This window comes from Phaenicophaeus curvirostris, chromosome 1 (genome assembly GCF_032191515.1).
Source record: "Phaenicophaeus curvirostris isolate KB17595 chromosome 1, BPBGC_Pcur_1.0, whole genome shotgun sequence".
Lineage (NCBI taxonomy): Eukaryota > Metazoa > Chordata > Aves > Cuculiformes > Cuculidae > Phaenicophaeus > Phaenicophaeus curvirostris.
Window position 1 is genome coordinate 75681990 of NC_091392.1, and position 22270 is coordinate 75704259.

At 42.4% G+C, this 22270-nt stretch overlaps 1 protein-coding gene across 4 annotated transcripts in view; it reads right to left on the minus strand.

The window, feature by feature from the left end:
* Window positions 1-22270, minus strand: part of TEAD4 (TEA domain transcription factor 4) — a 51406-nt gene that overhangs the window by 10298 nt on the left and 18838 nt on the right. For 2 of the 4 annotated variants that reach the window (XM_069864783.1, XM_069864792.1), the window contains exons 4-10: window positions 18386-18520; window positions 17525-17568; window positions 14038-14093; window positions 13200-13330; window positions 12067-12240; window positions 3734-3874; window positions 2202-2354 (exon numbers count right to left, since the gene is read on the minus strand). In XM_069864783.1, coding sequence (XP_069720884.1) covers window positions 2202-2354; window positions 3734-3874; window positions 12067-12240; window positions 13200-13330; window positions 14038-14093; window positions 17525-17568; window positions 18386-18520 — 834 coding nt within the window. The remainder of the gene's footprint in view (window positions 1-2201; window positions 2355-3733; window positions 3875-12066; window positions 12241-13199; window positions 13331-14037; window positions 14094-17524; window positions 17569-18385; window positions 18521-22270) is intronic. The other 2 variants (XM_069864797.1, XM_069864807.1) reach the window with 2 other exon arrangements.

The window sequence follows — 22270 nt, forward strand, 5'->3', positions numbered from 1 at the left end:
GTCAGTGGTAGACACAGACCATGAGGATTATAGGGTATATATCATTTTACAGGAGACTTACAGGTTTGACTCCATTATGTCTCCCATTCTATACACTCTAGACGTCAGGAGAAGGATGGCTGCTATGCTCATGAATTTTTACAGAAGCTCCTTTTTCTCCATTTCTTTCTCTACAGTCCCTCAGGAACCTTGGCTTCTCTGCAGTGTGACTCAGTGGCAGCAGCATGGTGATGGCACAGTGTTGTCCTAGTTTCAGAAGCATGCACTGCACTACATGACAGGAACAAGTGAAACATTGCACCCAGAGCTCCTAGCTTTGTTTCCCTCTCTCTGCCACTGCACAACTTCGCATATTTTTTCATCCGAGTGTGCCATAGCTAAAGCTTCAGGCAGTTCTCTCCTGCTGGAGAAGATACATTTTTATCAGCAATAGTACAAACTCAACTGCCAGCTGGAGGCTTGAAGCCCAACTGCTCTTGTGAAAACATAAAGAAAATAGCCATTTTCAAACTTGCTTATTAATTTTAGCAGCCTGATTTTGATCTATTGTTTTCGTTCTTCGTGATTTGGATTGCAGCTCAACTAACTCTTCTCCTTTCTTTTGCAGGCCGTTGTAGTTATACCCATCTGGTGTGGCAAGGCACCAGAGCCTTTTCTGAAAAATCAGCTCTGAAATCTTGGAGGGCTAAATCCAGAGCAATGTGCAAAGCAAGATAAATCATGCTTGTGAGATTAGTGGTATTCAAGCTCATGAAAGGGTCTAGAAAAAAATATTGACTTGCCTCAGAAGCTGGTAGTGGGGACTGAGGACTAGCAGCATGCCTTGCATTAAGCATGACCATTATTCAGCTCCCCCACAGGGAGTCAGGGGTGGAAAATAATCAGCCTGCTCCACAGGGAGCAGCATTGCAAGGCAATATATAAAAGGCTGTGCAAGCACCCACAGGAGACATCTCTCTGTGACAGCAGGTAAGGGAAGGACATGAGATTACTCAAAACATAAAGCCCTAGAGGAAGTATAACTATATAACAATTTCATAAAATTTATAGCAAGTGCTGGCCTGACTGAGGAATTAAACACGCAGAAAGCAGTTACAGTGCCCCTCAGTATGGGTTACAGTGCTCCTCAGTATGGGTTACAGCACATAGGTCTTCCATCTCTTTATCCCTGCCCCCTTCATGTTTTTGCTTGACTAGAAATCTCTTAGCATTTATACTCCTCTTTTCTTCCAGATGCTAAAGAACTTAGTACAATATGAAAGAGTAAAGCCCTGTGAGGTATACTGTTAACCTAGTGTGAGGTTAATCACGTGAGGACATTATGAACTGTGTTTTATAGCTGAGGTACCTGAGTCACAGAGCAGTGAAATGAGTTGCCTGAAGTCTCAAAAGGTTTCCAAAGGATGGAATGAAGACTACTTGATTTCCATTCTTTCATACAGCCCCTAGCATAATTTCTACTTACCCAGCCTCGGGCTCTCTGGGTGAAGATCTGTGACACGTCTTGTAGAGGTGAGCACAGAACTCAGTCCATTAGGAAAATCCACCTTTTAAGCTGCCCTCTTCCCAAATTTAGGCTGCATCCGAGCCTAAAAGGCTCCTGGTATAACACAGACACTAATGCAAATCCAGTTGCTGTAGCCTTGTAGTACTGCCCTACCTAGAGGCTACAGTTACTCACAAAGGTGTCACAGAGCTTCACTCAATGCACCCCTTCCTTTACATGCCTCCAGATTCTTTCCAGGTTCAAGCTAGGCCCAAGGAAAGAACTTACTAGCACCACCTGGTCAGTGAAGAACTCTTCCCATAAAAAACTACATAGCCACTTAACAGTGCTCTTGTTTTGCTTTTTTTTTTTTAGCATGCAAAAAGGGCAAGGGAACAGGAAAAAACCTCAACATTTGTCCCTTAGTGGAACGAGCATTTCCTTCACTGATTTTTGCATCTTTCTCCTTCCTTTACCTCTCTGCATCATGAGTTGTCTTTTTATCTTCCCCCCCCCGTCTTTCTCACTTTCTCAGGTCTCTCAAGTTCTTCTGCTGATTCTCTGCATCACTTACTGTCTCTAGAGCTCCATATATGGCCTTGAGGAGCAATACACAAGAGATACTAAGTTCAATTAGATGCTGAGCCGTAAAAGGAAATCTACTTTAACCCACTGCATGTTTCTAAGCTCCAGTGAAATCAGTTGTAAGTCCCACCTGTAAGATAGTAAAGTTCTCCAGCACACTGTTCATCATATACTTCTCAGGAAGGTGCTTGAGTTTATGAATGAAGTTTATCATATATTCGCAGAGAGGGGAACGGTGAATGCGATAGGAATAGTGTCCATTTTCATAGCGTGCATACTCTGTCTGCAACATAAAACAAAAAAGGGGCATATGGGGCTAATGTCACAAGAGTAGCACTAATCACATACAGGGACTGAGAACAGAAAAATTACAATGGCATTTTCAAGTCATTTTACTAACAGTAAAGAGCAATTAATCATTCCTCTACAGTACTTCACATCAAAGTCAGTCTCCTTGAGCCTTCTAATTTCTTCAGATTGATTTCTTTCTTCTTTAGAACAGTGGGTTCCAGTTTACAAGCAACAAACTGCCAAGGAGCTGTGAAAAGTAACTAAGAAGAACAGACCAATTGTCAACTACACTGTGGTCTGCATCTCTACTGGAAAAATATTAGGTGTGGATAAACTGAAAATGTTAAAAACTACTGCTTTAGCAGGACAAGTAATGATGTAATCATGTGCTCAGAATGCGCCACAGCTGAAAAAGACTAAAGCCTTCTAATATCTGTGAGAGAGAACACAGTATCTCTGCTCCCCCCTTGGAAAGAGTCTGGCCAGTGTTACATAGAGGGATTTTTTTGTTCACGTTCACATCTTCCTTTGAACAGAAGCTGAGGTGGGATCCTGTCCTTTCACAGCAGACCCTTAAATGCCTGTTACCTCCTTTCACCATGAAAGCTTGGTCTCCTTTCGTGTGCACCATGACACTTTTCCTTGGCCTACCTATCCCACTATGCAAATACATATCCAGACTTCAGAGAGATCTGTCTATCACATGACTGGAGATGGGTCTGGGGGAAGAATGTAGCTTGAACTGACTGTTGACAAGAGAACACTTGGTGTTCTGCACAAAGGCACTTCTCCTGCATCTAAAAGCTGCTTGAGAAAGAGAGCATCAGGAAGCAGGTCGGATCAGCTCTCTTAGTAGCTGATTGTGGCATCAAAAAGAATTTCTTCAATGCTAGATATATGCATAATTAGGCAGCTCCACTGTTGCCCTAGCAGGAAGTGTACAAACACTAAAATAAGCCTCAAAATCATAAGATTATAGTTTTTAAGTTATTACATTCTGTTATTAATGCCTATAGTCTATAAATGATCTGTTTATAAAAAAAATAAGAGTGAGGTGCCTACTTGTTTTCACCTTTCTGGAATACAAAACAAGGGTCTGAATTTCCTAGATTTTCTTTGTTTCCTCAAAAAATCCAGATAATCACCAGAGATAGGAAACACTACCAGACCTTCAGTGAAGTTCTGAGGCAAGGCCATGTTGCAGGTTGAAGCAATCTTACATCTGTGTGTTTCAGAAACACTAATCTATGGCATTCATCTCCCTGACAAGCATGGGATACATTTTGTCTTGAGATATATGCAGGATGCAAATACTTGAAGTGACAAAACAGCAGCGAGAGAGAACCTTGCACCCAGGTGTCTGCTTCCTACCTCCACTTTCTCCACCACCTGCTTTCCAAAGGAACATACTTTGGTAGAACAGGTAATGACCATGTTTTCTGGGCTCTCATATTGGCTGGAAACGCCATAGAAAGATCTGGATTCATCTTCAATATTGGTGTTCAAATCAGCCTGCCAAAAAAAAAGGCAAGAAAAATAGATGGTTATTGATAGATGGTGCTGGTGTTTTTTTCATCATTGCCTAAGGGAGCCTTGTGTAGCAAGCACTATAAGGTATTGGATTGTCCAATGTTCCTTAAGCAGATCAGCGTGCAAGATCAAGCAAGGAGGGGAAACTGGGAAGAGTATGCATTAAAATCCAGTTCCCGCTTCAGAAAATGGTGTTGGGGAAATCTGGTGGAATATCCCCTTAACATGAAAAACATGTGACAGCCCCTCGCTTTATTTGAAATTTACCGTAACTGAACAGTGCCAGGACAGCATGGAAGTACCCAAAAAGCATGTAGAGAACAAGCAGGAAAGCACCATAAAGAGAGAGCAATGCAACAGACAGGCAGGACTAGGCTGCCTCACTAAGGAGGAAAAATAAGAGTATAGCACTCTAATAAAGCTTTTCTACCCTGGATATGACAGTAAGGGGGAAAAAGACAGAGCATAGAGAAAAATGCCTGAATACACATACACTTATAAGGCTCATGTACTATCATATCAAGAATGTAAGTGGACAGGATGCAACATAAGGAATGCAGGTTGCTGATGGATCCAGCCCAATTCCACCTGATTACAAACCCATCTCCATTAACAGCCAGTTTTGAAATGTGGGTGCCATAGGCTGAAGCCTCATGCTGTAACCTAACTCAAAAAAATCATGGTTGTCTGAAGCTTCCACCAGAGGTCATTCAAACCACACTTAGGAAAAGAAGAGGCAGTTCCCTTAAGCTCTGAAAGCCAAGGGGTGTGTGGGAATGCTCAGCTCAGCTTCCTCTCTTTCAAAACTAAAAGGGTAAAGCTTCGCTATACGCCACAAGCTCAGCAAAAAAGCAATGATAAGTTCACATAGGCTATTATAGATTATTCTGTTCTTCCAGCTGATCTGAGAAAAACAGGAAACTGAATTAAGTGTATTGCAGCTACAGTAGATACAGTGTGAATAGGACTGCATTAGATGCCATTCTAGCATGGCTTTCTTAGCTGATGTCAGTGAAGATTTTTTATTAAAGATCTAGAGCAGCACTTAGGACAAGCAATGCTGGCCTTGAAACTGGACTGCCTCAAAATGTAATCCCCCTTTTCTTTGCCATACAAAATAACTGTCTCTTATCTGCCACAAGATAATACTGTTAGCTTACTTCTCTTAAGAAGCAATATCACAAGAGGTTTAAGTCAATCTAGAAAGTCCAGGCTTCCCCCCACTTGCAGCCACACAAGCTTGCTGCTGCCTTTGTGCCACTATTAGCAGTTCTACAACTCTGTGGTTAGCCAGATGAGAGAGGAGCTCGTTCCAGCCAACACACATTTTGTTGTGGTTTTGGTGGGTTAGTTTTCAGTCAGACAAGAAAGCTCACATGGATCCCCACAAAGCTGCAGGAGCTGGAAGAGGTTAGCACGCACACAGTAGCTGAGGGCACAAAGACTGCCTGCTTTGATAGCAACATATATGCAGGGAAACTTCATCTCAAAGTTATAGCATGATATCAAACAGCAGGCTGGTCCTGACACCAAGAGTGAGCAGTTTCACTGTCCCAGAGCAGTTTGTGCCTCCCCGTTCTCCCTTTACTGACACAAAATGTTTCTGTAGCTGTATTGCAAGAGTCACTGAGGAATTCTCAGACAGTTCTCTGTGGCATCAGTTTTCTGACCTGATCCAGAAGCACTCAAGTGTGTGTTCAGACAAAGAACAGGTGTTGGGAGGATGGGAAGATGGGTAGCAACAGCGAAAGCAGGACTACTTCTTCTAGTGAATACTGGGATTAAGTAACTACAGCAGTAACTAGTAACCTGCTAGAAGCCACACTTTGTTGTCATTGCTTTCAAATGATAAGTTTTGCCCCTAGACAGTATGGCTGGGCTACCTCTGTAAAACGCTGACCAGCAGCTCACATCACACAGTTAATGTCACAGAAGAATTCATCATTTTGCCAATAGCAATGCCAAAAGTACTAGCAGGAAAGTCAGCCATGTAATAATGTGCAGTATTTCCGTTCAATTCAGTTCCCATGGCTGTTAACGTGCCACTTCAGGTGCGTGAAAGAGGAGGTGGTAAAGGAAATAAATCATCTCTGCATTTATTTCAGAAAATCCAGTTTCATTTTCCACTTACACTGGGGTATCGCTGCCACTGTGCACACATATTTCCACCTAGAGAAAAACTACCATCTGTGTTACATAAATGACACCACCAAAGATCCAAGCAAACAAACCAATAAAATCCAGTTACCACAATATTTTGTTTTAAAGTACAAACTCAGAAGCAAGTCCTAGGTTTCTTATGAAGTACAGTGGGCAATGCATCTCCTGCGATATTTCCTAGACTAGCAGTTGTAGCATCTAGATAATTCTAGTGGGACAAAGACTCAGTCCAAGCAAGATGACAAAATGCTCCAGTGTTCATATCAACACTGGCAGCATTAGGGATGGACACAGAACTTTCACTTTGCTCTTAATGGAGAGCGTAACAGCACAGTATTTAAAAACATGATTTAAGTCTGCAAAAATCCTTAAAACATCTTCACCACAGATTATGGATGACAGAAAGTCTATTTTCCAGAATGGCGTGCCTTCTTCTCTATGACTCCCCCTTTTAAGTAAAATCCCTTCCTCTGAAGCAGCAACAGTTCTTCAATACTTGTGAATAAGCTTGCCCTTACATGCGTTAACACATTCATATCGGAGTATACCAGCTGTGCACTCATCCCTTAATGTTTTCCTAGATTTGTGATCCTTGGCATACTATAAACTCAAGAGTATCTTCCAACTTATTAGGAGATAGTTGTACAAAGCCAGCAATTATTTTATTCTAATGTTTGCTTCTCCTCAGAAGCACGAAACAATTTATCCAGCTGAATAGGTTCCTGACTTCTCTTATTAACTTATCCCTTTATGTCCCCATAGTTCTCTGCTTCCTCACCAAGCTGAAAACAGATTTGAGTGCATGTGTTTAAGATATATAAATGAAATATTTGGATTTAAATAATTTTTTTAAATTGTTTTACATCATTCACATTTGCACCACTGAGGTAGTGATAAATTTGCACAAGACTTGGAAACAACAGCTGGAGGAAGATTGGAAGATTTTAACATTGTCATGATCACCTAAACAACTGCAATGCAGTGTTATACTCTAGTGGTTTCCCTACACTGTAATAGTGTTTGTAGGTAAATCCAGGCTAGTTTTAACCTGGTTAACAGCAAAAAGGCATAAGCATTGCAGACTTTCTACAGGTTACCCAGTGAATTATTACAGTCATGCTTAAGTCCTTGCTATCAAATTTTCCCCGCTATAATTATGCAGCTAGTTTGTTTGCACCTCAAACGTACATGTATTACAGAGAAGCAATGTTACGCTGTTTAGCTTGTTATTGAGTTACTGTAATACTGATTTACATGTCAATGCAAATCAGGGAGGGAGCACCCAAGCTAAGCTGAAAAAAATCTACCTTACTCTGCTCAGTACATTCCATCTCTCAAAGATGCAAGGGAATAATAGCGACTATGACTTAAAGGAAATCCATCTTCCTAGCACTTCATCTAGTACCAAGGCTAATCTTCCCTATATAGACTAGGAATGCATGGATTCGTTGCATACATAACTGAATGTGATTCACACCTGTAGACTAGAACCGAGAACCAGTGAGCTCCCCAAGCTCACTGGCAAATGCCAGTCCAACAACAAGTCAGATAACTTTTGAATATGTTCCTTATCACAGCCTAAGAAGCCAAAGGACACATCTTCAGCATTTACAAAAGTCCGTAGCCAATGGCCTAAGTCACCTTGAAACGCAGGCTCCTACTTAGCCACAGCTAGATACAGGGTGGGACCGCAACAGGGGCAGCAGCAGCACTCAGCTGGCTGGCTGGTGTCTAGCATTCAAACAGCTGCTCTCCATCTCTTCAAGGGCAAAGGTAGAAGATCAAACAGACGAGACATATTCCAAGCTACATCTGAGTGATGAGCCACCAACTGGACCATACATCTGACAAAGGCAGGGTTCTGGCTTTCTGTCCAAGAAGTTCTAGATGCAAAAAGCTGTGTACGCTGTGAACTAACAGCAATCTGATATGACTGAGATACATTCAACTTGTGCAAGCTCTGCACAGGTGACACACTTGTCCATAGCTTGTCTGATGACTTCCCAAAGAAACTGAAACTACTGTCACTACAGTATCTGTGATCTTGCACATCTCAGAGATCTACATATTGCGTGCAAGAGAGCTGACCTGCCTGTGCCTTTCAATCTGCTTTTTGCTGCAAACAGTCTCTATGCTGCTGAACACTGTGGAGAATAACTTTGGTGAAAGAAGTGCTCTTGACAGAGTCCCCTTCCAAAAGACTGGTAGGAGGTGGTGCTGGTCATTGCAGGTGAAATTAATGGGCTGTCAGATCCATTCTCAAAAAAAAAAAAAAATGTGCAAAGACCATAAAAATCTCTGTTGCTAGCTGCTGTCTTGTTTGCTGACTCAGAAGAAGCGCCAAGGACAGAATGAACACAGAGACAAAACTACTATCTCTTTGCTCCAGGCAGTTTCTGTCAGGTCAGGACTGAAGACATACAGTGGGCTGAGCAGGGTGCTGAGGGAAATTTGTACTGCTGCTGTTTTGACTGGATTTTGGTTGGTACAGAGGAGAAGCCAAGAGCAGGACAGCAGTCTCCAGTCCATCTCTCCAGCCCCTTCCATAGAAGTATTTTTTTTTTACTGGAAAGAAAACACTCAGTGATCTGTCTGGTCCAGCTTGCCTATCACCGAGGAAAAGAAATTACTACATATATTCATCCTTGGCTAGAATGTTCTCCAAGCAATTCCCCTGATCCACCTCTCTGCAGATGGCTGCTCTGGACAAAGTACTGCCTGCCCTGAATTCCTGGTTTGTCATTTTCCTTCCATCTTCTACACAGAGTCTCACAACTTCTGAAAGTTTCAAGATGCAAGTGCACCATTCTACTAATGTGCAAAGCCCTGAAAATGCCTCTTCCCCAAACTATTAATAACAATGCATATAGGAGGAGTTCATGGGGAGAACCAAGTAACAGGTGGTAGAGGTAATATTACACTGGGAAAGAGCAGAGCTGCCACCACTGCCCATGTGTTGGGAGGCTAACGTCACACATTAGCTGTTGTGTGCTAGAACGCTCTTGGAGCACAGAGAAATGTCACACACATCACACACAACCTGCCAATCCAAGACTAAGAGTTAGTTCATTGTACCAAACTCCCACTGCCAAAATCAAGGAAGAATTGCAAGTACTTCTAATGTTTCAAACTAATCAACTTTTAACTCTCAGCTACTGCACAAATAATTCTATGCACCATTGAACAAACATAACCATCTCTTCCCAGTCACACTAGATCCTAAGTGCTGTTAGTGATGTCAAGAAACAGCAGCCCTGGTGTTTAGTCAGACTTCTGATGCACAATAGACCATCTGGTATATTTAATGTTTAGCACAATAATGGCACGTTCCTGTCTCAGGTTCTTCCAGCGTAAATCTACATACGTACAAAAGCAACACATTTAATGCTTTGGTCTTTGTCACCTGCAACAACCACTTCAATTCAGAACCTTTGAAAAATCAGTAGTATTTCTGTGTCTCAAAGCAACCCTTCAAGTACTTTAGTCTACTCACCAAGTTTAAGGTTAAGCTGCTTGCTTCTGGATAATACTTTCATCCTAAAATGATGCTATAAATTCAACAGTGTAGTAATTGCTTTATCCAATACATCCTTGGACATAAACAATATATTTGTATAGCTGTCCAGAGCAACCAGACAGTAAAATGAAAAAGCACCATAGCATATACTGTTTCAGAGGTGTAAAAACACAGAGGGGTATAAAAATCTCAGCTGAATTATAGTTTTCTTTTCTTAAACTATTTTTTTTTATATCACATTGCCTTATTTGTGAAAAGTCTTTATTGCTGGAGGGGCTTGCACTACACACATCTATTCCAATACACCAAACTCAGATGATGTGTAGTGTGGTGCATGACAGGCATGGCTCACATGCTTTGTTTAAGTATAAGACTGCATCACCACAATATTCCATGCATGTTGAATACGAAGTTTTGCAACAAGAAGGTCTGGAATTTTCCTCAAAAAGAGTCAAAGTTTTCTGGAGCATAATTTTTTTTCAGTTGCTTTAGTTATACTTCCTTAAAGGTCCTAGTTGAAATCTTACAAAGATATTAAGTACTCCTGTGAAGCACAGCTAAAAAACATAAAAGTACCTCAATCCTTTCTCATCCAGAATATGACATCAGGAATGGTGTTTTCATCCCTTACTACTGTCTTCACTGAGAAACAAATAGAAGACTGAATGATTCACTTCTTAAAAGCCGTATCAGCTTCCACTCAGTCAATGACTTGACTTGTAAACCTAGCTTATCTGTAAGTGATATCCTGTAGTGTTTCCACTAATAAAACCTGATGTTAACTCTAGATGGGATTCAACAATGCAAGTGTACCAAAAAAAGAATCAAATAAATCAAGCCCAGAAGTATCAATGTCATTGCAACTGTACAGATGCAGAGCTCCAAGTCATTTATGCGTATGTTGGAGTAAAGGTGCTTCAAACCCCATATCGCCTCTCTTTCTGCAAGACAAATTTCAATGAGTTGATACCCTCTAACCCCCAGACACCTCATGTGGGCTCAGAAAGCATCCAATGTAATGACAACCTGCCACATAAATCCTTCAAAAGGCTAACTTAAGTTGGTCTGACACAATGTGCAGGCCACATTTATCCTTCTCATATTAAACCCCAAACATACAGAATCACCAAACCCAATCCCACAAGTGCCGAAGTGTTCTAAGAGTTCTAATAAAGAAAATCACTGTTGCACTAGTTCTCAATTACATTATGATTTCTCTCCTTTTAAGTCAAAGAATTCAAAGTGTTTTATTCCCTCCATGTAACATCTCTCCCTAAGCTCTTCCTTTTGGTTCCTGAAACTTCCAAAGTACTTCAGAGTGATACCACACAGGAGTCAATGCTCTTCACCTTAACATGAACACTTTCCTGATATGGCAGCTCCTACTTTTCCAAGGACCATTTCTTAGCAGATATCCCCTCTTAGTCTTTTCCCTTTGTCTCTGAGATTTCTGTTTCCTTTTCCAGTCAGTTCTTAGTAGAGCCATCACTACCAAGATTTTGTGAAAGGATACCCTTCTCATCAAGGTGCTGCTGTCTACCAAGTATTTCTCTTCCACCTGGTCTTTTTATTTTGACCTTCCCAGGCAGGCTTTGTTGTATCTGATAGAGGTTAATGCCACAAGGGGCGCGGCTCAGTAGCACATGGTGTCAGGGTAGTAAAATCACATGTTTCTAAGATCTGAAAGCTCCTTTCTCATCATCTCGTTCCTGAGCTGGTGTTGAATTATATGCAGTAAACTCAAGGTGAAAGGCTCCAAATCCTATTACATACTCCCTCAGCCATCTAGCCTGCAACTGCCCTAAGCTGCTATTATAATATTTTTAATCTTGTTATATGTACGACAATATCGATCAGCAAAACTATTTTGATTGTACTCTAAAGCACAAAACAGTTTTTGCAAATTTCAGGTAACTCACAAAAATCCAAACTGAGTAACTAATTGAGTGAGTAGGTTTTTGCCAGGCTGATTTCAGTCAACTTACCAGAAGTCATTTCAATAATACATTAGTGGCATAATCCAATTTAATTATATGTCTCTCTTATCTTTTATCTGTCCTTGTGCATGCAGTAAATATTCATCTGTAAATTCTTACTACTTGGATAACACAAAATGCAGCTAATATGACAGAAGAAGAGATGAAAAATGTTGCCTCTGACTGAGAAATTAACACTGAGAGAAGTGAACATACAACAGTATGTGGAGAATAACTTCCTCTGAATTCCTCTCTTATACATACATAAAGTTTTAAAGGGCCAAGCCACCATTAGCAAATAAAATCTCCAGACCCTAATGAAGAACAACTCTACAGATGACATTGTGAAAGATACAACTTGCTCCAGGCCAGAATGAGGGCCAGTGTCATGACAGTATTAAGTCCCATGCACAGGAAAAAATTATTGGGAGACAGCAGTTTTCTAACCTCTAGTGAGGCTATTACTTTTAAAGTAAGAACTTAATAGCTAATGGGTACCTTACAAAGGGTCCTTCCCTTACCCAGAATTTGACAAGGAAGAAGGCGTTAGCTGGCCCCCTTTCAAAGAGCTCCTTCAGGCCCCCTTTTTTCTCAGGGAACTTGTCATAGATCTGCCGGATATCCACTGTCTCGAGGTAGGGGTCATTGTAGCTGGGGCTTGACTGCCCAATGTGCACAAAAAGGTGTTTGTTATACTGCAAGAAGAAAAACATGGAATTAGGAAATAATTCTGCACCGTTCAGTACATACTGAACATTCATGATTCTTCACAGAACACTACTGGAAGTCTCTGAAGATTTCATAGCACTTTCTGAAAGATCGGAAGCATTAGCAGAAATAACTGCTAATACCAGCTCATGCTGTTATTTCTTTCCTATCAATACATCGATGCTTCTTCTGAAATATTATTGTTGGCATTTTTTTCTCCATTATAATTCCTAAACCCCCTCAGGCTGCTGCTATATAGTCTAAAATAACCTGAGACAGTGTTACCTGTCATAGGTCACTCAGGCAAACATCAATGCCCCTGTCTATGAAGAGCTGCCTGAAACCTCACAGCAAGTATCAGCCAACTACTACCATCTTTTCTGAACTTTTCTGTCTCAGAAAGAGGAAATGTAACTGGCCCATCACCAGTGTACATCTCAAGATACAGTATGACAAGGTTTAGTGAGACAGGCAAATGTTACTACTTCCATATAGGTGGCACCATAGAAACACATTGATGCAAATCCAACCCAGTTGCCCTCAAATTTAAGTTGCAAGCACACCAAAGAAATACGTGGCTTCATGTAGTCTTACCATCATCTGATTCTGTGTCTATCCTTCAAGGCTGAACAGGACAGCAAGAATAGCCCAGCAGGGGCTGTGCCACTGTCTAATGACCTCAGTGCCTTGAGCTCTGGTATGTGAACATCCATGACCCTGGAAAGGGAGGCCAGAAGCACATAGCACAGAGCTGGCTACATTGCTATAGGCAATTCTGTCCTCTTAGAGGATATCCAGTGGTTTTCAAAGATGGCTTTCTATTCTTTGTAAAGCAATGAAACAAATATTTCCATACACACGTAGTAGTATAGCATATGCGTGATGAACAGAAGCTACCCAAAGACAAAAAAATTAATGAGGGGTGGAAGTTAGGTGTGTATCTTACTGTGTCTTGGTCTTGTTGTTGTTCCAAGAATGCAGAGAATTCTAACATCCAAAGTTTGGAGCTAGCAACCCTTCGTCCTTGCCAAGCTGGTGCTGATGGGGAAGGCGAGAGGCCAGTAGGAGACTCAAACCCTAATCACATAGGATTTACATAACAAAATTTAGAAAGAGAAAATTTGACAATAATTTTCCATTAGAGCACCTGTTGTAAAGGTAAACTAATTACATTTCCTTATGGCTTGTACATACCTTCTGCTAAGACAGCAATGTCATGGTCAGTAATGATGTAAAAGGCAATCTACCCAGTTTTGACACTAGAGAACTTTAACAGGACCTAGACTGAGTCCCTAAATGAGCAGTGAAATAAACTGCTTTAATATCAGAATGAAACAGCAACGTTAACATGACCATTAACCTCTCAAAATGGGGAAACCCATATGGAAAATCCATTTGTTGTTCCAATTAATGAGAAACGGGAAAGGCAATCAAGGTTATGATGGAAGTGTTCTAGTATATGCAGTATGGAGGAAGAACAGCAGAGATATGTAAACTTTTATTTTCTGCTGAGTCAGGAGGAAATGAAACCCCAAAACAACCAATCTAAAACTGAAAAAAAAGTTTTTTAAAATAAAAAAAACCAAAACCCACCAAAAACCTTCAGCTCTCTCAATAAAGGATGGAAACTGGTCAAAAGGGGAAATTACATAAAAATTAATTTTGGTCTCATTGAAGTATTTCAATAGGTTGAAGTATTTTTTTAAAAATTTACTTTAAAGTTTTGTAAAGTATTGCCTATATTTGAAGTTGGAATATAATTTCAAAGTCAGGTAATTACCTACCTGGTAATGGCAGCGGAGGCTGTACAGCATAAGGTTGTTGAGAAAAAGGTTTCACACTACAGAAGTACACAAAGACAGATGGTTAACAAAAAAAAAAAAAAAAACCACAAACCAAACCAAAACGACTCTTGACAAACTGTTTGCACAGATTAGGTCCAGTATTGCTCCTGAGGAAGAAAGAGCCTTTGGGAAATTATCTTTCTGTGTGGGCAAAAGAAGGTCACAGAGAAAGACTCAAAAAAACAGTAAAGGGCCAGGACTGGACTGAATAAGATTGCCCTGCAGGTGTTCAGCAGGCTCTCCCTGCAGGCTTGCTGTGTAGAGATCCTTATCAGCCTTGTAAGGAATTGGCACCCACTCATTTATCCTTTTCTTTCAACTACAAATAGATTCAAACTTATGCAAGTGGAGTCTGGGCTGGATGCCTCTCAGACCTTCAGGCCCAGATTCAGAGATGTTCAACACCCACAACTGAAACTAGCTTTCAAGACAGCTCAGGTCCATTTTAACACAACTGTAAGAAAAATCAGGATCTGGAGACATCACGTGATTAGTGTCAGATGGCAGATACTTCAAGCTTCTAAAAGAAGCTCTCATACTGATTCTTCATCATTCACTTTCAAGGTGAAGGCATAAAGCCTACTTTTTATTTCTCCTAGGAAGGTTTCCATTCTTTTAGCAGCCGTTTTGTCCCCCCAAGGTATTTTAGTGATATCTGTGGCGTGATCACAGAATCACAGAATAACCAGGTTGGAAGAGACCCACCGGATCACCGAGTCCAACCGTTCCTACCAAACACTAAACCATATCCCTCAGCACCTCGTCCACCCGTGCCTTAAACGCCTCCAGGGAAGGTGACTCAACCACCTCCCTGGGCAGCCTGTTCCAGTGCCCAATGACCCTTTCTGTAAAGAATTTTTTCCTAACGTCTAGCCTAAACCTCCCCTGGCGGAGCTTGAGGCCATTCCCTCTTGTCCTGTCCCCTGTCACTTGGGAGAAGAGGCCAGCTCCCTCCTCTCTACAACGTCCTTTCAGGTAGTTGTAGAGAGCAATGAGGTCACCCCTCAGCCTCCTCTTCTCCAGGCTAAACAACCCCACCTCCCTCAACCGTTCCTCATAAGGCCTGATCTCCAGCCCCTTCATCAGCTTCGTTTCTCTTCTCTGGACTCTCTCCAGAGCCTCAACATCCTTCTTGTGGTGAGGGACCCAGAACTGAACACAGTATTCGAGGAGCGGTCTCACCAGTGCCGAGTACAGAGGGAGGAGAACCTCCCTGGACCTGCTGGTCACACTGTTTCTGATACAAGCCAAGATGCCATTGGCCTTCTTGGCCACCTGGGCACACTGCTGGCTCATATTCAGCCAGCTGTCAACCAACACCCCCAGGTCCCTCTCCTCCAGGCAGCTTTCTAGACAGACTTCTCCCAGTCTGTAGCACTGCATAGGGTTGTTGTGCCCCAAGTGCAGGACCCGGCATTTGGCCTTGTTAAACCTCATGCCGTTGGACTCTGCCCAGCGGTCCAGCCTGTTCAGATCCCTTTGCAGAGCCTCCCGACCCTCCAGCAGATCGACACTTCCACCCAGCTTAGTGTCGTCCGCAAACTTGCTACGGGTGCACTCCATGCCTTCATCCAGATCATTGATGAAGACATTGAACAGGGCTGGACCCAGCACTGAGCCCTGGGGAACCCCACTTGTCACTGGCCTCCAGCTGGATTTCACACCGTTTACCACCACTCTCTGGGCCCGGCCATCCAACCAGTTTTCCACCCAGGAGAGTGTGCGCCTGTCCAGCCCAGAGGCTGACAGTTTCTCAAGCAGAACGCTGTGAGAAACTGTGTCAAAGGCTTTGCTGAAGTCCAGGAAGACCACATCCACAGCCTTTCCCTCATCCAGTAGCCGGGTCACTTTGTCATAGAAGGCGATCAGGTTAGTCTGGCAAGACCTGCCTTTTGTGAACCCATGATCTTCTCCATAAACATCCGCAATAGCACCACAAGAGTGCAGGAACACGACTTGAGTGAAGAACATACTCCTTTCTAGCTGCTTGTCCTTAAGTCGGCTTAATTACTGTTAGGTTATGTGTAAAAAGTGTGTACTCACACAAACAAAGAGCACAGAGGAACAATGGCAGGCGAAGCAACCTGAAATGTACTTCAGGCACAGCTACACCCGAGGCCTTCACGGGTGAATGATCGACCCATCAAAGGCTCATCTACATCCTGGGGAAGGCGAGCCAGAAAAAAAACAGAGCCCCTGCCAGCGGTCACAGAAGAGCCATCAGCCCCATTGTCCAGGTGTGAAACCAACGCCCTGAGCCGACTGGGGAGCCTTTCAAACCTGTTACCTTTCAACCCGAGGGAATTACTGCCTAGATGGTATAGGAAACGTTACGGATTGCAAGGGAAGAGTATTTGGGGGGTTGCAAAAGATTTATTACAGATATGTTTAGGGAAAATATGGGGATAAAAGCTGCCAGTCACATGTAAGGAGAACAGTACAGTTGTCACCCATGCCTCACACACCAGTGCAGTCTGTCCTATCTTCTCACTAAATCCTATTTCCAATTATTTCCCTGCATGAGGAGCTCTCACTTCTGGGTGTGATGCTTAAGAAGGTTTAGACCAAACCACAGAAAGACTTTGAGTCCAGAGGTCAACGGAAAAAATGCATTGACCATGTGTATTTATCTCCGTGAAAGGCAAACCGGGGAAAGTGAAAATCCAGCTCCTGGGTGGACTGTGTGTCTAAGCCCAGTCACTGCAGAGATTCACAGCGTGTGTTTGTGCACATGCGTGTTTGTGTGAGCGAGAGGCCTGCATCAGCACCTGGAGTGGGGCTGTGGCCTCATGGGCTTACTTGCCTGGACAGCAGCACACAGGGAGATAATGCCAGGGCAGCTTCTGGATGGACCCACAGCACATGTATTACCCATTAAGACAGCCCTTCACCCGCATCAGCCAGAAAAGGTTACAGGATGAGGCTGTTGGTGGCATTTGTGTGAGTGCTGGAAGTTGTCTGTCTGCGCCGTTCTGTGCAGCCAGCTATGTGTATGTCTCTATGTGCAATGTAAATGCATATTTGTGTGTGCGCCTTTGGGGAATACACGCTTAGTCTTGCTACTGGTTGAATTTGGGAGCATGGAGCTGCCACAGCCTCACCTCTGGCAAGCTGCTAGATTCAGCAGCTCCCTATAATAACCGATATTAGGCTGCTCAAGACATGGAACACATTAAAGGGGTGCAATCCATGTTGAGGGTACCATATGAACATGTATGCGTTTATCTATTTAAGATTTTCTCATCACTCTCTGTTTGTCTTCAACCATGGGCTTCAAGTCTCAGATCCATGATCGGGAAATCAGTCTTAAAACAAAAAAGCCTAGCTTTATAGCTTTATAAGTCTTGTAATAACTACTAGTGTTCCCCAGGCAGCATAGAGAAAACAGTAGAAGCTGCTTTAGATGCTCATATGAAGGAATACTCACTCTTGGGAAGATCCAGCTTGGCCTGGCAAAGGTCCTTGCCAAAACTGCAAAACAACAACACAGGCAAAAGTCACCACTTTAAGGACAAAGATAAAAAGCCAGGCTTACTCCTTTCTGAGAAAGGAGAGAAACTGCAAGCTCACAGACTTTTAACAATGTGCCTGACTGAGCTATGTCTCTCCTGCTCCTATCCTCGTGGAGGTGCTAACTTGTCTTAGTTTTCTTTCTACATACTACTACAGGTGATATGCAAGCAACTGATGTAACAGCTTTTTTTAATGTTAAATACTATGCACGTACCTTGCATCTCAGTCTCCAAAGCTTTAATGATGCTTACTCTCATGGAGGGACCATTTTCCTCTATAGAGTGCCACAGGAGTATTTTGGCATAATCCAATACTCAGCAAAAGCTCACTAAACCCAATTCAAAGGTTAAGGGATACTGACAGGCCTTCTCTATTAAAGGACACCAATTTGTGTTCTAAGCACTCAGGATGAGCTTGGGAATGACAAGATTGAAAAAGGGTCAGAATGGCCCAAACTATTTGAATCCAACAAGATCCTAGACTAAAAAAGTGATAGACACCTAAAAATATTTCAGGCAGCAGATTCAGCAAACTGATTTTTTTTCTCACTTCTGTAATTTTTAAAAAAGTATACAGTTAAGCTATTATTTTACATCAGGGTGAGCGAAGAATCAGATTGAAATTGTTGAAGCCACATAACAGATTTTCTCTACAAAGACAATGCCTTTTGGCCCATTCTTTCTGATGTTCTCAGGATTTTCCTGAGCAGGTCCAACACCCTTTCAAATACTGAAGTGTCTTCAGCCAAACTCCTCCAAGACACCGATTCACTTACCCCAGAAACAGCAGGGTAGGCTGGCCGTGGGAGACCAGGCAAGGCCATTTTACTATGGAAGGCAGTTGCAGAGATAATCTGTGCAGATGACATTGTAGCCATACTCTGCATGGCTTTATCTTTAGCTGCCTGATCCTATGGGCAAGAGTAGAAACAGAAAAAAAACAGAATTATTATAATGATAAACAAGTTGCCTGGTCTAATTCTTCATAACCAGGATTCTCATCAATGTCTTTGTAGGGAACAAGCATCTCCAAAAACCTGGATAGCAGACTCGCCAGTAAGTGTCCTAAGAACAGATGTGTTAATCATCCTTACTGAAATTCTGTTTAGAGACATCTAAGCATTTATCCTCTCAGTCTGAAGGGTTTCAGCTGCACAGCTGAAATGTTTTGTCATGGAAAGTACAATCTTAATTGACTCTTGTGTTGTAATTGTTGATATGAATATTCAATAGGAAGGACTTTTACTTATCAAAAAAAAAACTTTAAAAACAAGCTCATATAAGGAGCTTGTCATCATCATTGCAAAAAAAGACTACCTTGATTTGGTATTGCATTAGTCTCAAGTACAGTTAATAATTTCATTCCCATCCCCGAGGAAAAAGGAAATCTTAACCTCCCAGGGCACAAATGCAAGGACACTCCTTTTTGTATTTTAATTGGGCAATGGGATTGCACATCTTTTACAGGAAATGGCAGGGGATCTGATGTACGTTTAAAACAACTTGCAATCTTTATTTCTTCTTCCAAGTAATAAACAAACAAACATAAGCACTTCCCCACATTCTGCCTTTCCTCCTACATCCTCTATAATTAATCTTCATCCTTCAAACACTTGTGACATTATAATGGCGATGCTACAGGTGAATTCATAGGTTGGAGAAACTGCTGAGCAAAGAGGTAGCTCTTGCAATCTTTTTCAGGAATTCTCACTTCCCTCTTGTATTCATTATAGTAAGTTCTCACCCTTTAGTCTCCATTCCCTCTAATCCCTCCACTTTCTCTAAGGTTTTCTAAAGTTCAGAGCGCCCAGGGATTCTGATGTGCCTAACACAAAAACATTGAGAGGAGGCATAACAGAATTCCAAGAATAAATTATAATGTTTAAGTGGCATGATCAGCAGGAATGGAGAAGTATCTATGATTCCTGTTAGTACCATTCAAGGTAATGGAAGGGAAACATTTCAATTCCTGAGAAAGTTCCTGAGATTCTCCAAACTTATGGAAAAGTTTTTTGGAATCCAGTTTAAGTGATGCTTTAGGGAACACTTTAAGGATTACCTATAACACTTCCTAAGGTTAAGGATTCTTTCCTGGTTTTTCATGAAATACATCAGGACCATTTTCCAGTTGCCACTGCAGAAAAAGATTTCTTCCCCTTACTTTGTCACTGGAAAAATGGTACTGGTCTACCCTACCTGATTATGCATAAATTTATGGGGAAGAAGTATTTACTTATGGAAGTATCAAATTTAAAAACAAACAAACACCCAAGCAATTAAGAAAGGAAAATATTTTGTCTATTAACTCCTGTTGTGTTTTTCTGTTTTGTTTAATTGAATGTGTGACAGACTGCTGGAAAGAGCATGTTTTAGTAAAAGATAGCACTTTTCTCTTTCAAGTAACAGTTTGTATTCATTTGTATCATGCTTCCAGTACAAGAAAAAAAAAAAAGGAAGCAGCAAAAACTTTTCCAAAGCATCAGCAATGTTTGTATTTTCTTTTATTATTCTCAAAATGCATAACAACACCACCACCATCACAATTCCCTCTTTTCATAGAATCACTAGGTTGAAAAAGACCTCTTAGATCATCGAGTCCAACCATCCCTATCTGCCACTAAACCATGCCCCTGAGTACCTCCGTCTTTTAAACACCTCCAGGGATGGTGACTCAACCACCTCCCTGGACAGCCTGTTCCAGTATCCAATGACCCTTACCGTGAAAATTTTTTTCCTGATATCCAGTCTGAACCTCCCCTGGCGCAGCTTGAGGCCATTCCCTCTCGTCCTGTCCCCTGACACTTGGGAGAAGAGACCAGCTCCCTCCTCTCTACAGCCTTCTTTCAGGTAGTTACAGAGAGCAATAAGGTCTCCCCTCAGCCTCCTCTTTCTCAAGGCTAAACAACCCCACCTCCCTCAACCGTTCCTCATAAGGCCTGATCTCCAGCCCCTTCATCAGCTTCGTTTCTCTTCTCTGGACACACTCCAGAGCCTCAACATCCTTCTTGTAGCGAGAGGTCCAGAACTGAACACAGTATTTGAGGAGTGGTCTCACTAGTGCCAAGTACAGAGGGAGAATAACCTCCCTGGACCTGCTGGCCACGCCATTTCTGATACAAGCCAAGATGCCATTGGCCTTCTTGGCCACCTGGGCACACTGCTGGCTCATGTTCAGTCACTGTCAACCAACACCCCCAGGTCCTTCTCCTCCAGGCAGCTTTCTAGCCAGTCTTCTCCTAGTCTGTAGCACTGCACAGGGTGGTTGTGCCCCAAGTGCAGGACCCAGCATTTGGCCTTGTTAAACCTCATGCCATTGGTCTCAGACCAGCTGTCCACCTTGTTCAGATCCCTTTGCAGAGCCTCCCTACCCTCCAGCAGATCCACACTTCCACCCAGCTTAGTGTTGTCTGCAAACTTGCTAAGGATACACTCAAAGCCTTCATCCAGGTCATTGATAAAGGCATTGAACAGGGCTGGACCCAGCACCGAGTCCTGGGGGACACCACTTGTGACCAGTCTCCACCTGGAATTAACTCCATTTACAATTCTTTTTGCCTTAGCACAGGTGATATCTACTGTACACCCAGGACACTGAAAACTACTCACTTCTGGGGATCGATTTTTCTCTAAGCTTTACCCTGCCTTCCCACTTCTATCTGTTGCAGGCACAGTGCACACTTAGAGAAGACACTCCAGTTTGCGTGGAGATGGTAATATTATAGTAATTGGTCTGAAAGTGTCAGCATGTAGCTGTTCTGATCTCTAGCACATAAATTTGAAAGTGTATTCTTGCTATGCAAAATGAACAGTGATAGAACACACAGCTATCAGCAGAACTTGGGAGCAGGGCAGCAGCTTTTGTGATTTCATTTCCTTGCTCTATGTAAAAATGACTAGTGAGAGCAAAGTAGTAAATGAGTTGAATCAGTGCTACAGACTTGCCTCTGCAGGCAACAAGAAACAGACTGGTACTAGGGAATGGTTCACTGCAGGCAGCTGGGCAGAGCTCACAGCATGGCCTGAGGTGGTGTAAAAGGAGAACAACCAATGGGTCCATGAAGCTCCCTAAGACACCATCATTCCCTGAAAACAAAACCAACCAGCTCCTGTGTGCTAAGTGGAAACAGGCTCAACTAACTAGCTTTTCAATAATACCAAATCCCAGAGATGTGACATGCAAGGAACTGAATCAAGGATACAAATATAAGCAGAGGTAAATCTTTTAACACCCTGGGCAGTTGTTGTTTCCTACTAGCTCTAACTTGCCTTTCAAGCAGGCCTCCACCTGAACTGACCACTTAACAGCACCACAGGTTTCAAGTTTAGGCAGCCCTACCTAGATGCAGTGCATTAGACAGTTGTAATTTGTGGCTCCTTCTCTTTATGAGAGCAGCTGGAAACACAACAGGCACAACACTGTTTTCTAAAATGGAGCTGGGGATGGGATGTGGGGGGGTGCAGTCATGACTTAGAGGTAATCACTGCTTCCAATAGAGATGTGTGCATCTCAGCACTGGTCAAGACTGAGTGCCAACAGTTCACTCACAGACAGTGCACTTCTGGTGCCCAGTGAGGAGGTGCCCAGACAGCCAAGAGGAACCACATACCAGCAGCTGTCCACTTAACATTCAGGGCTGGACTGGGCTGTCAATATCCTGATT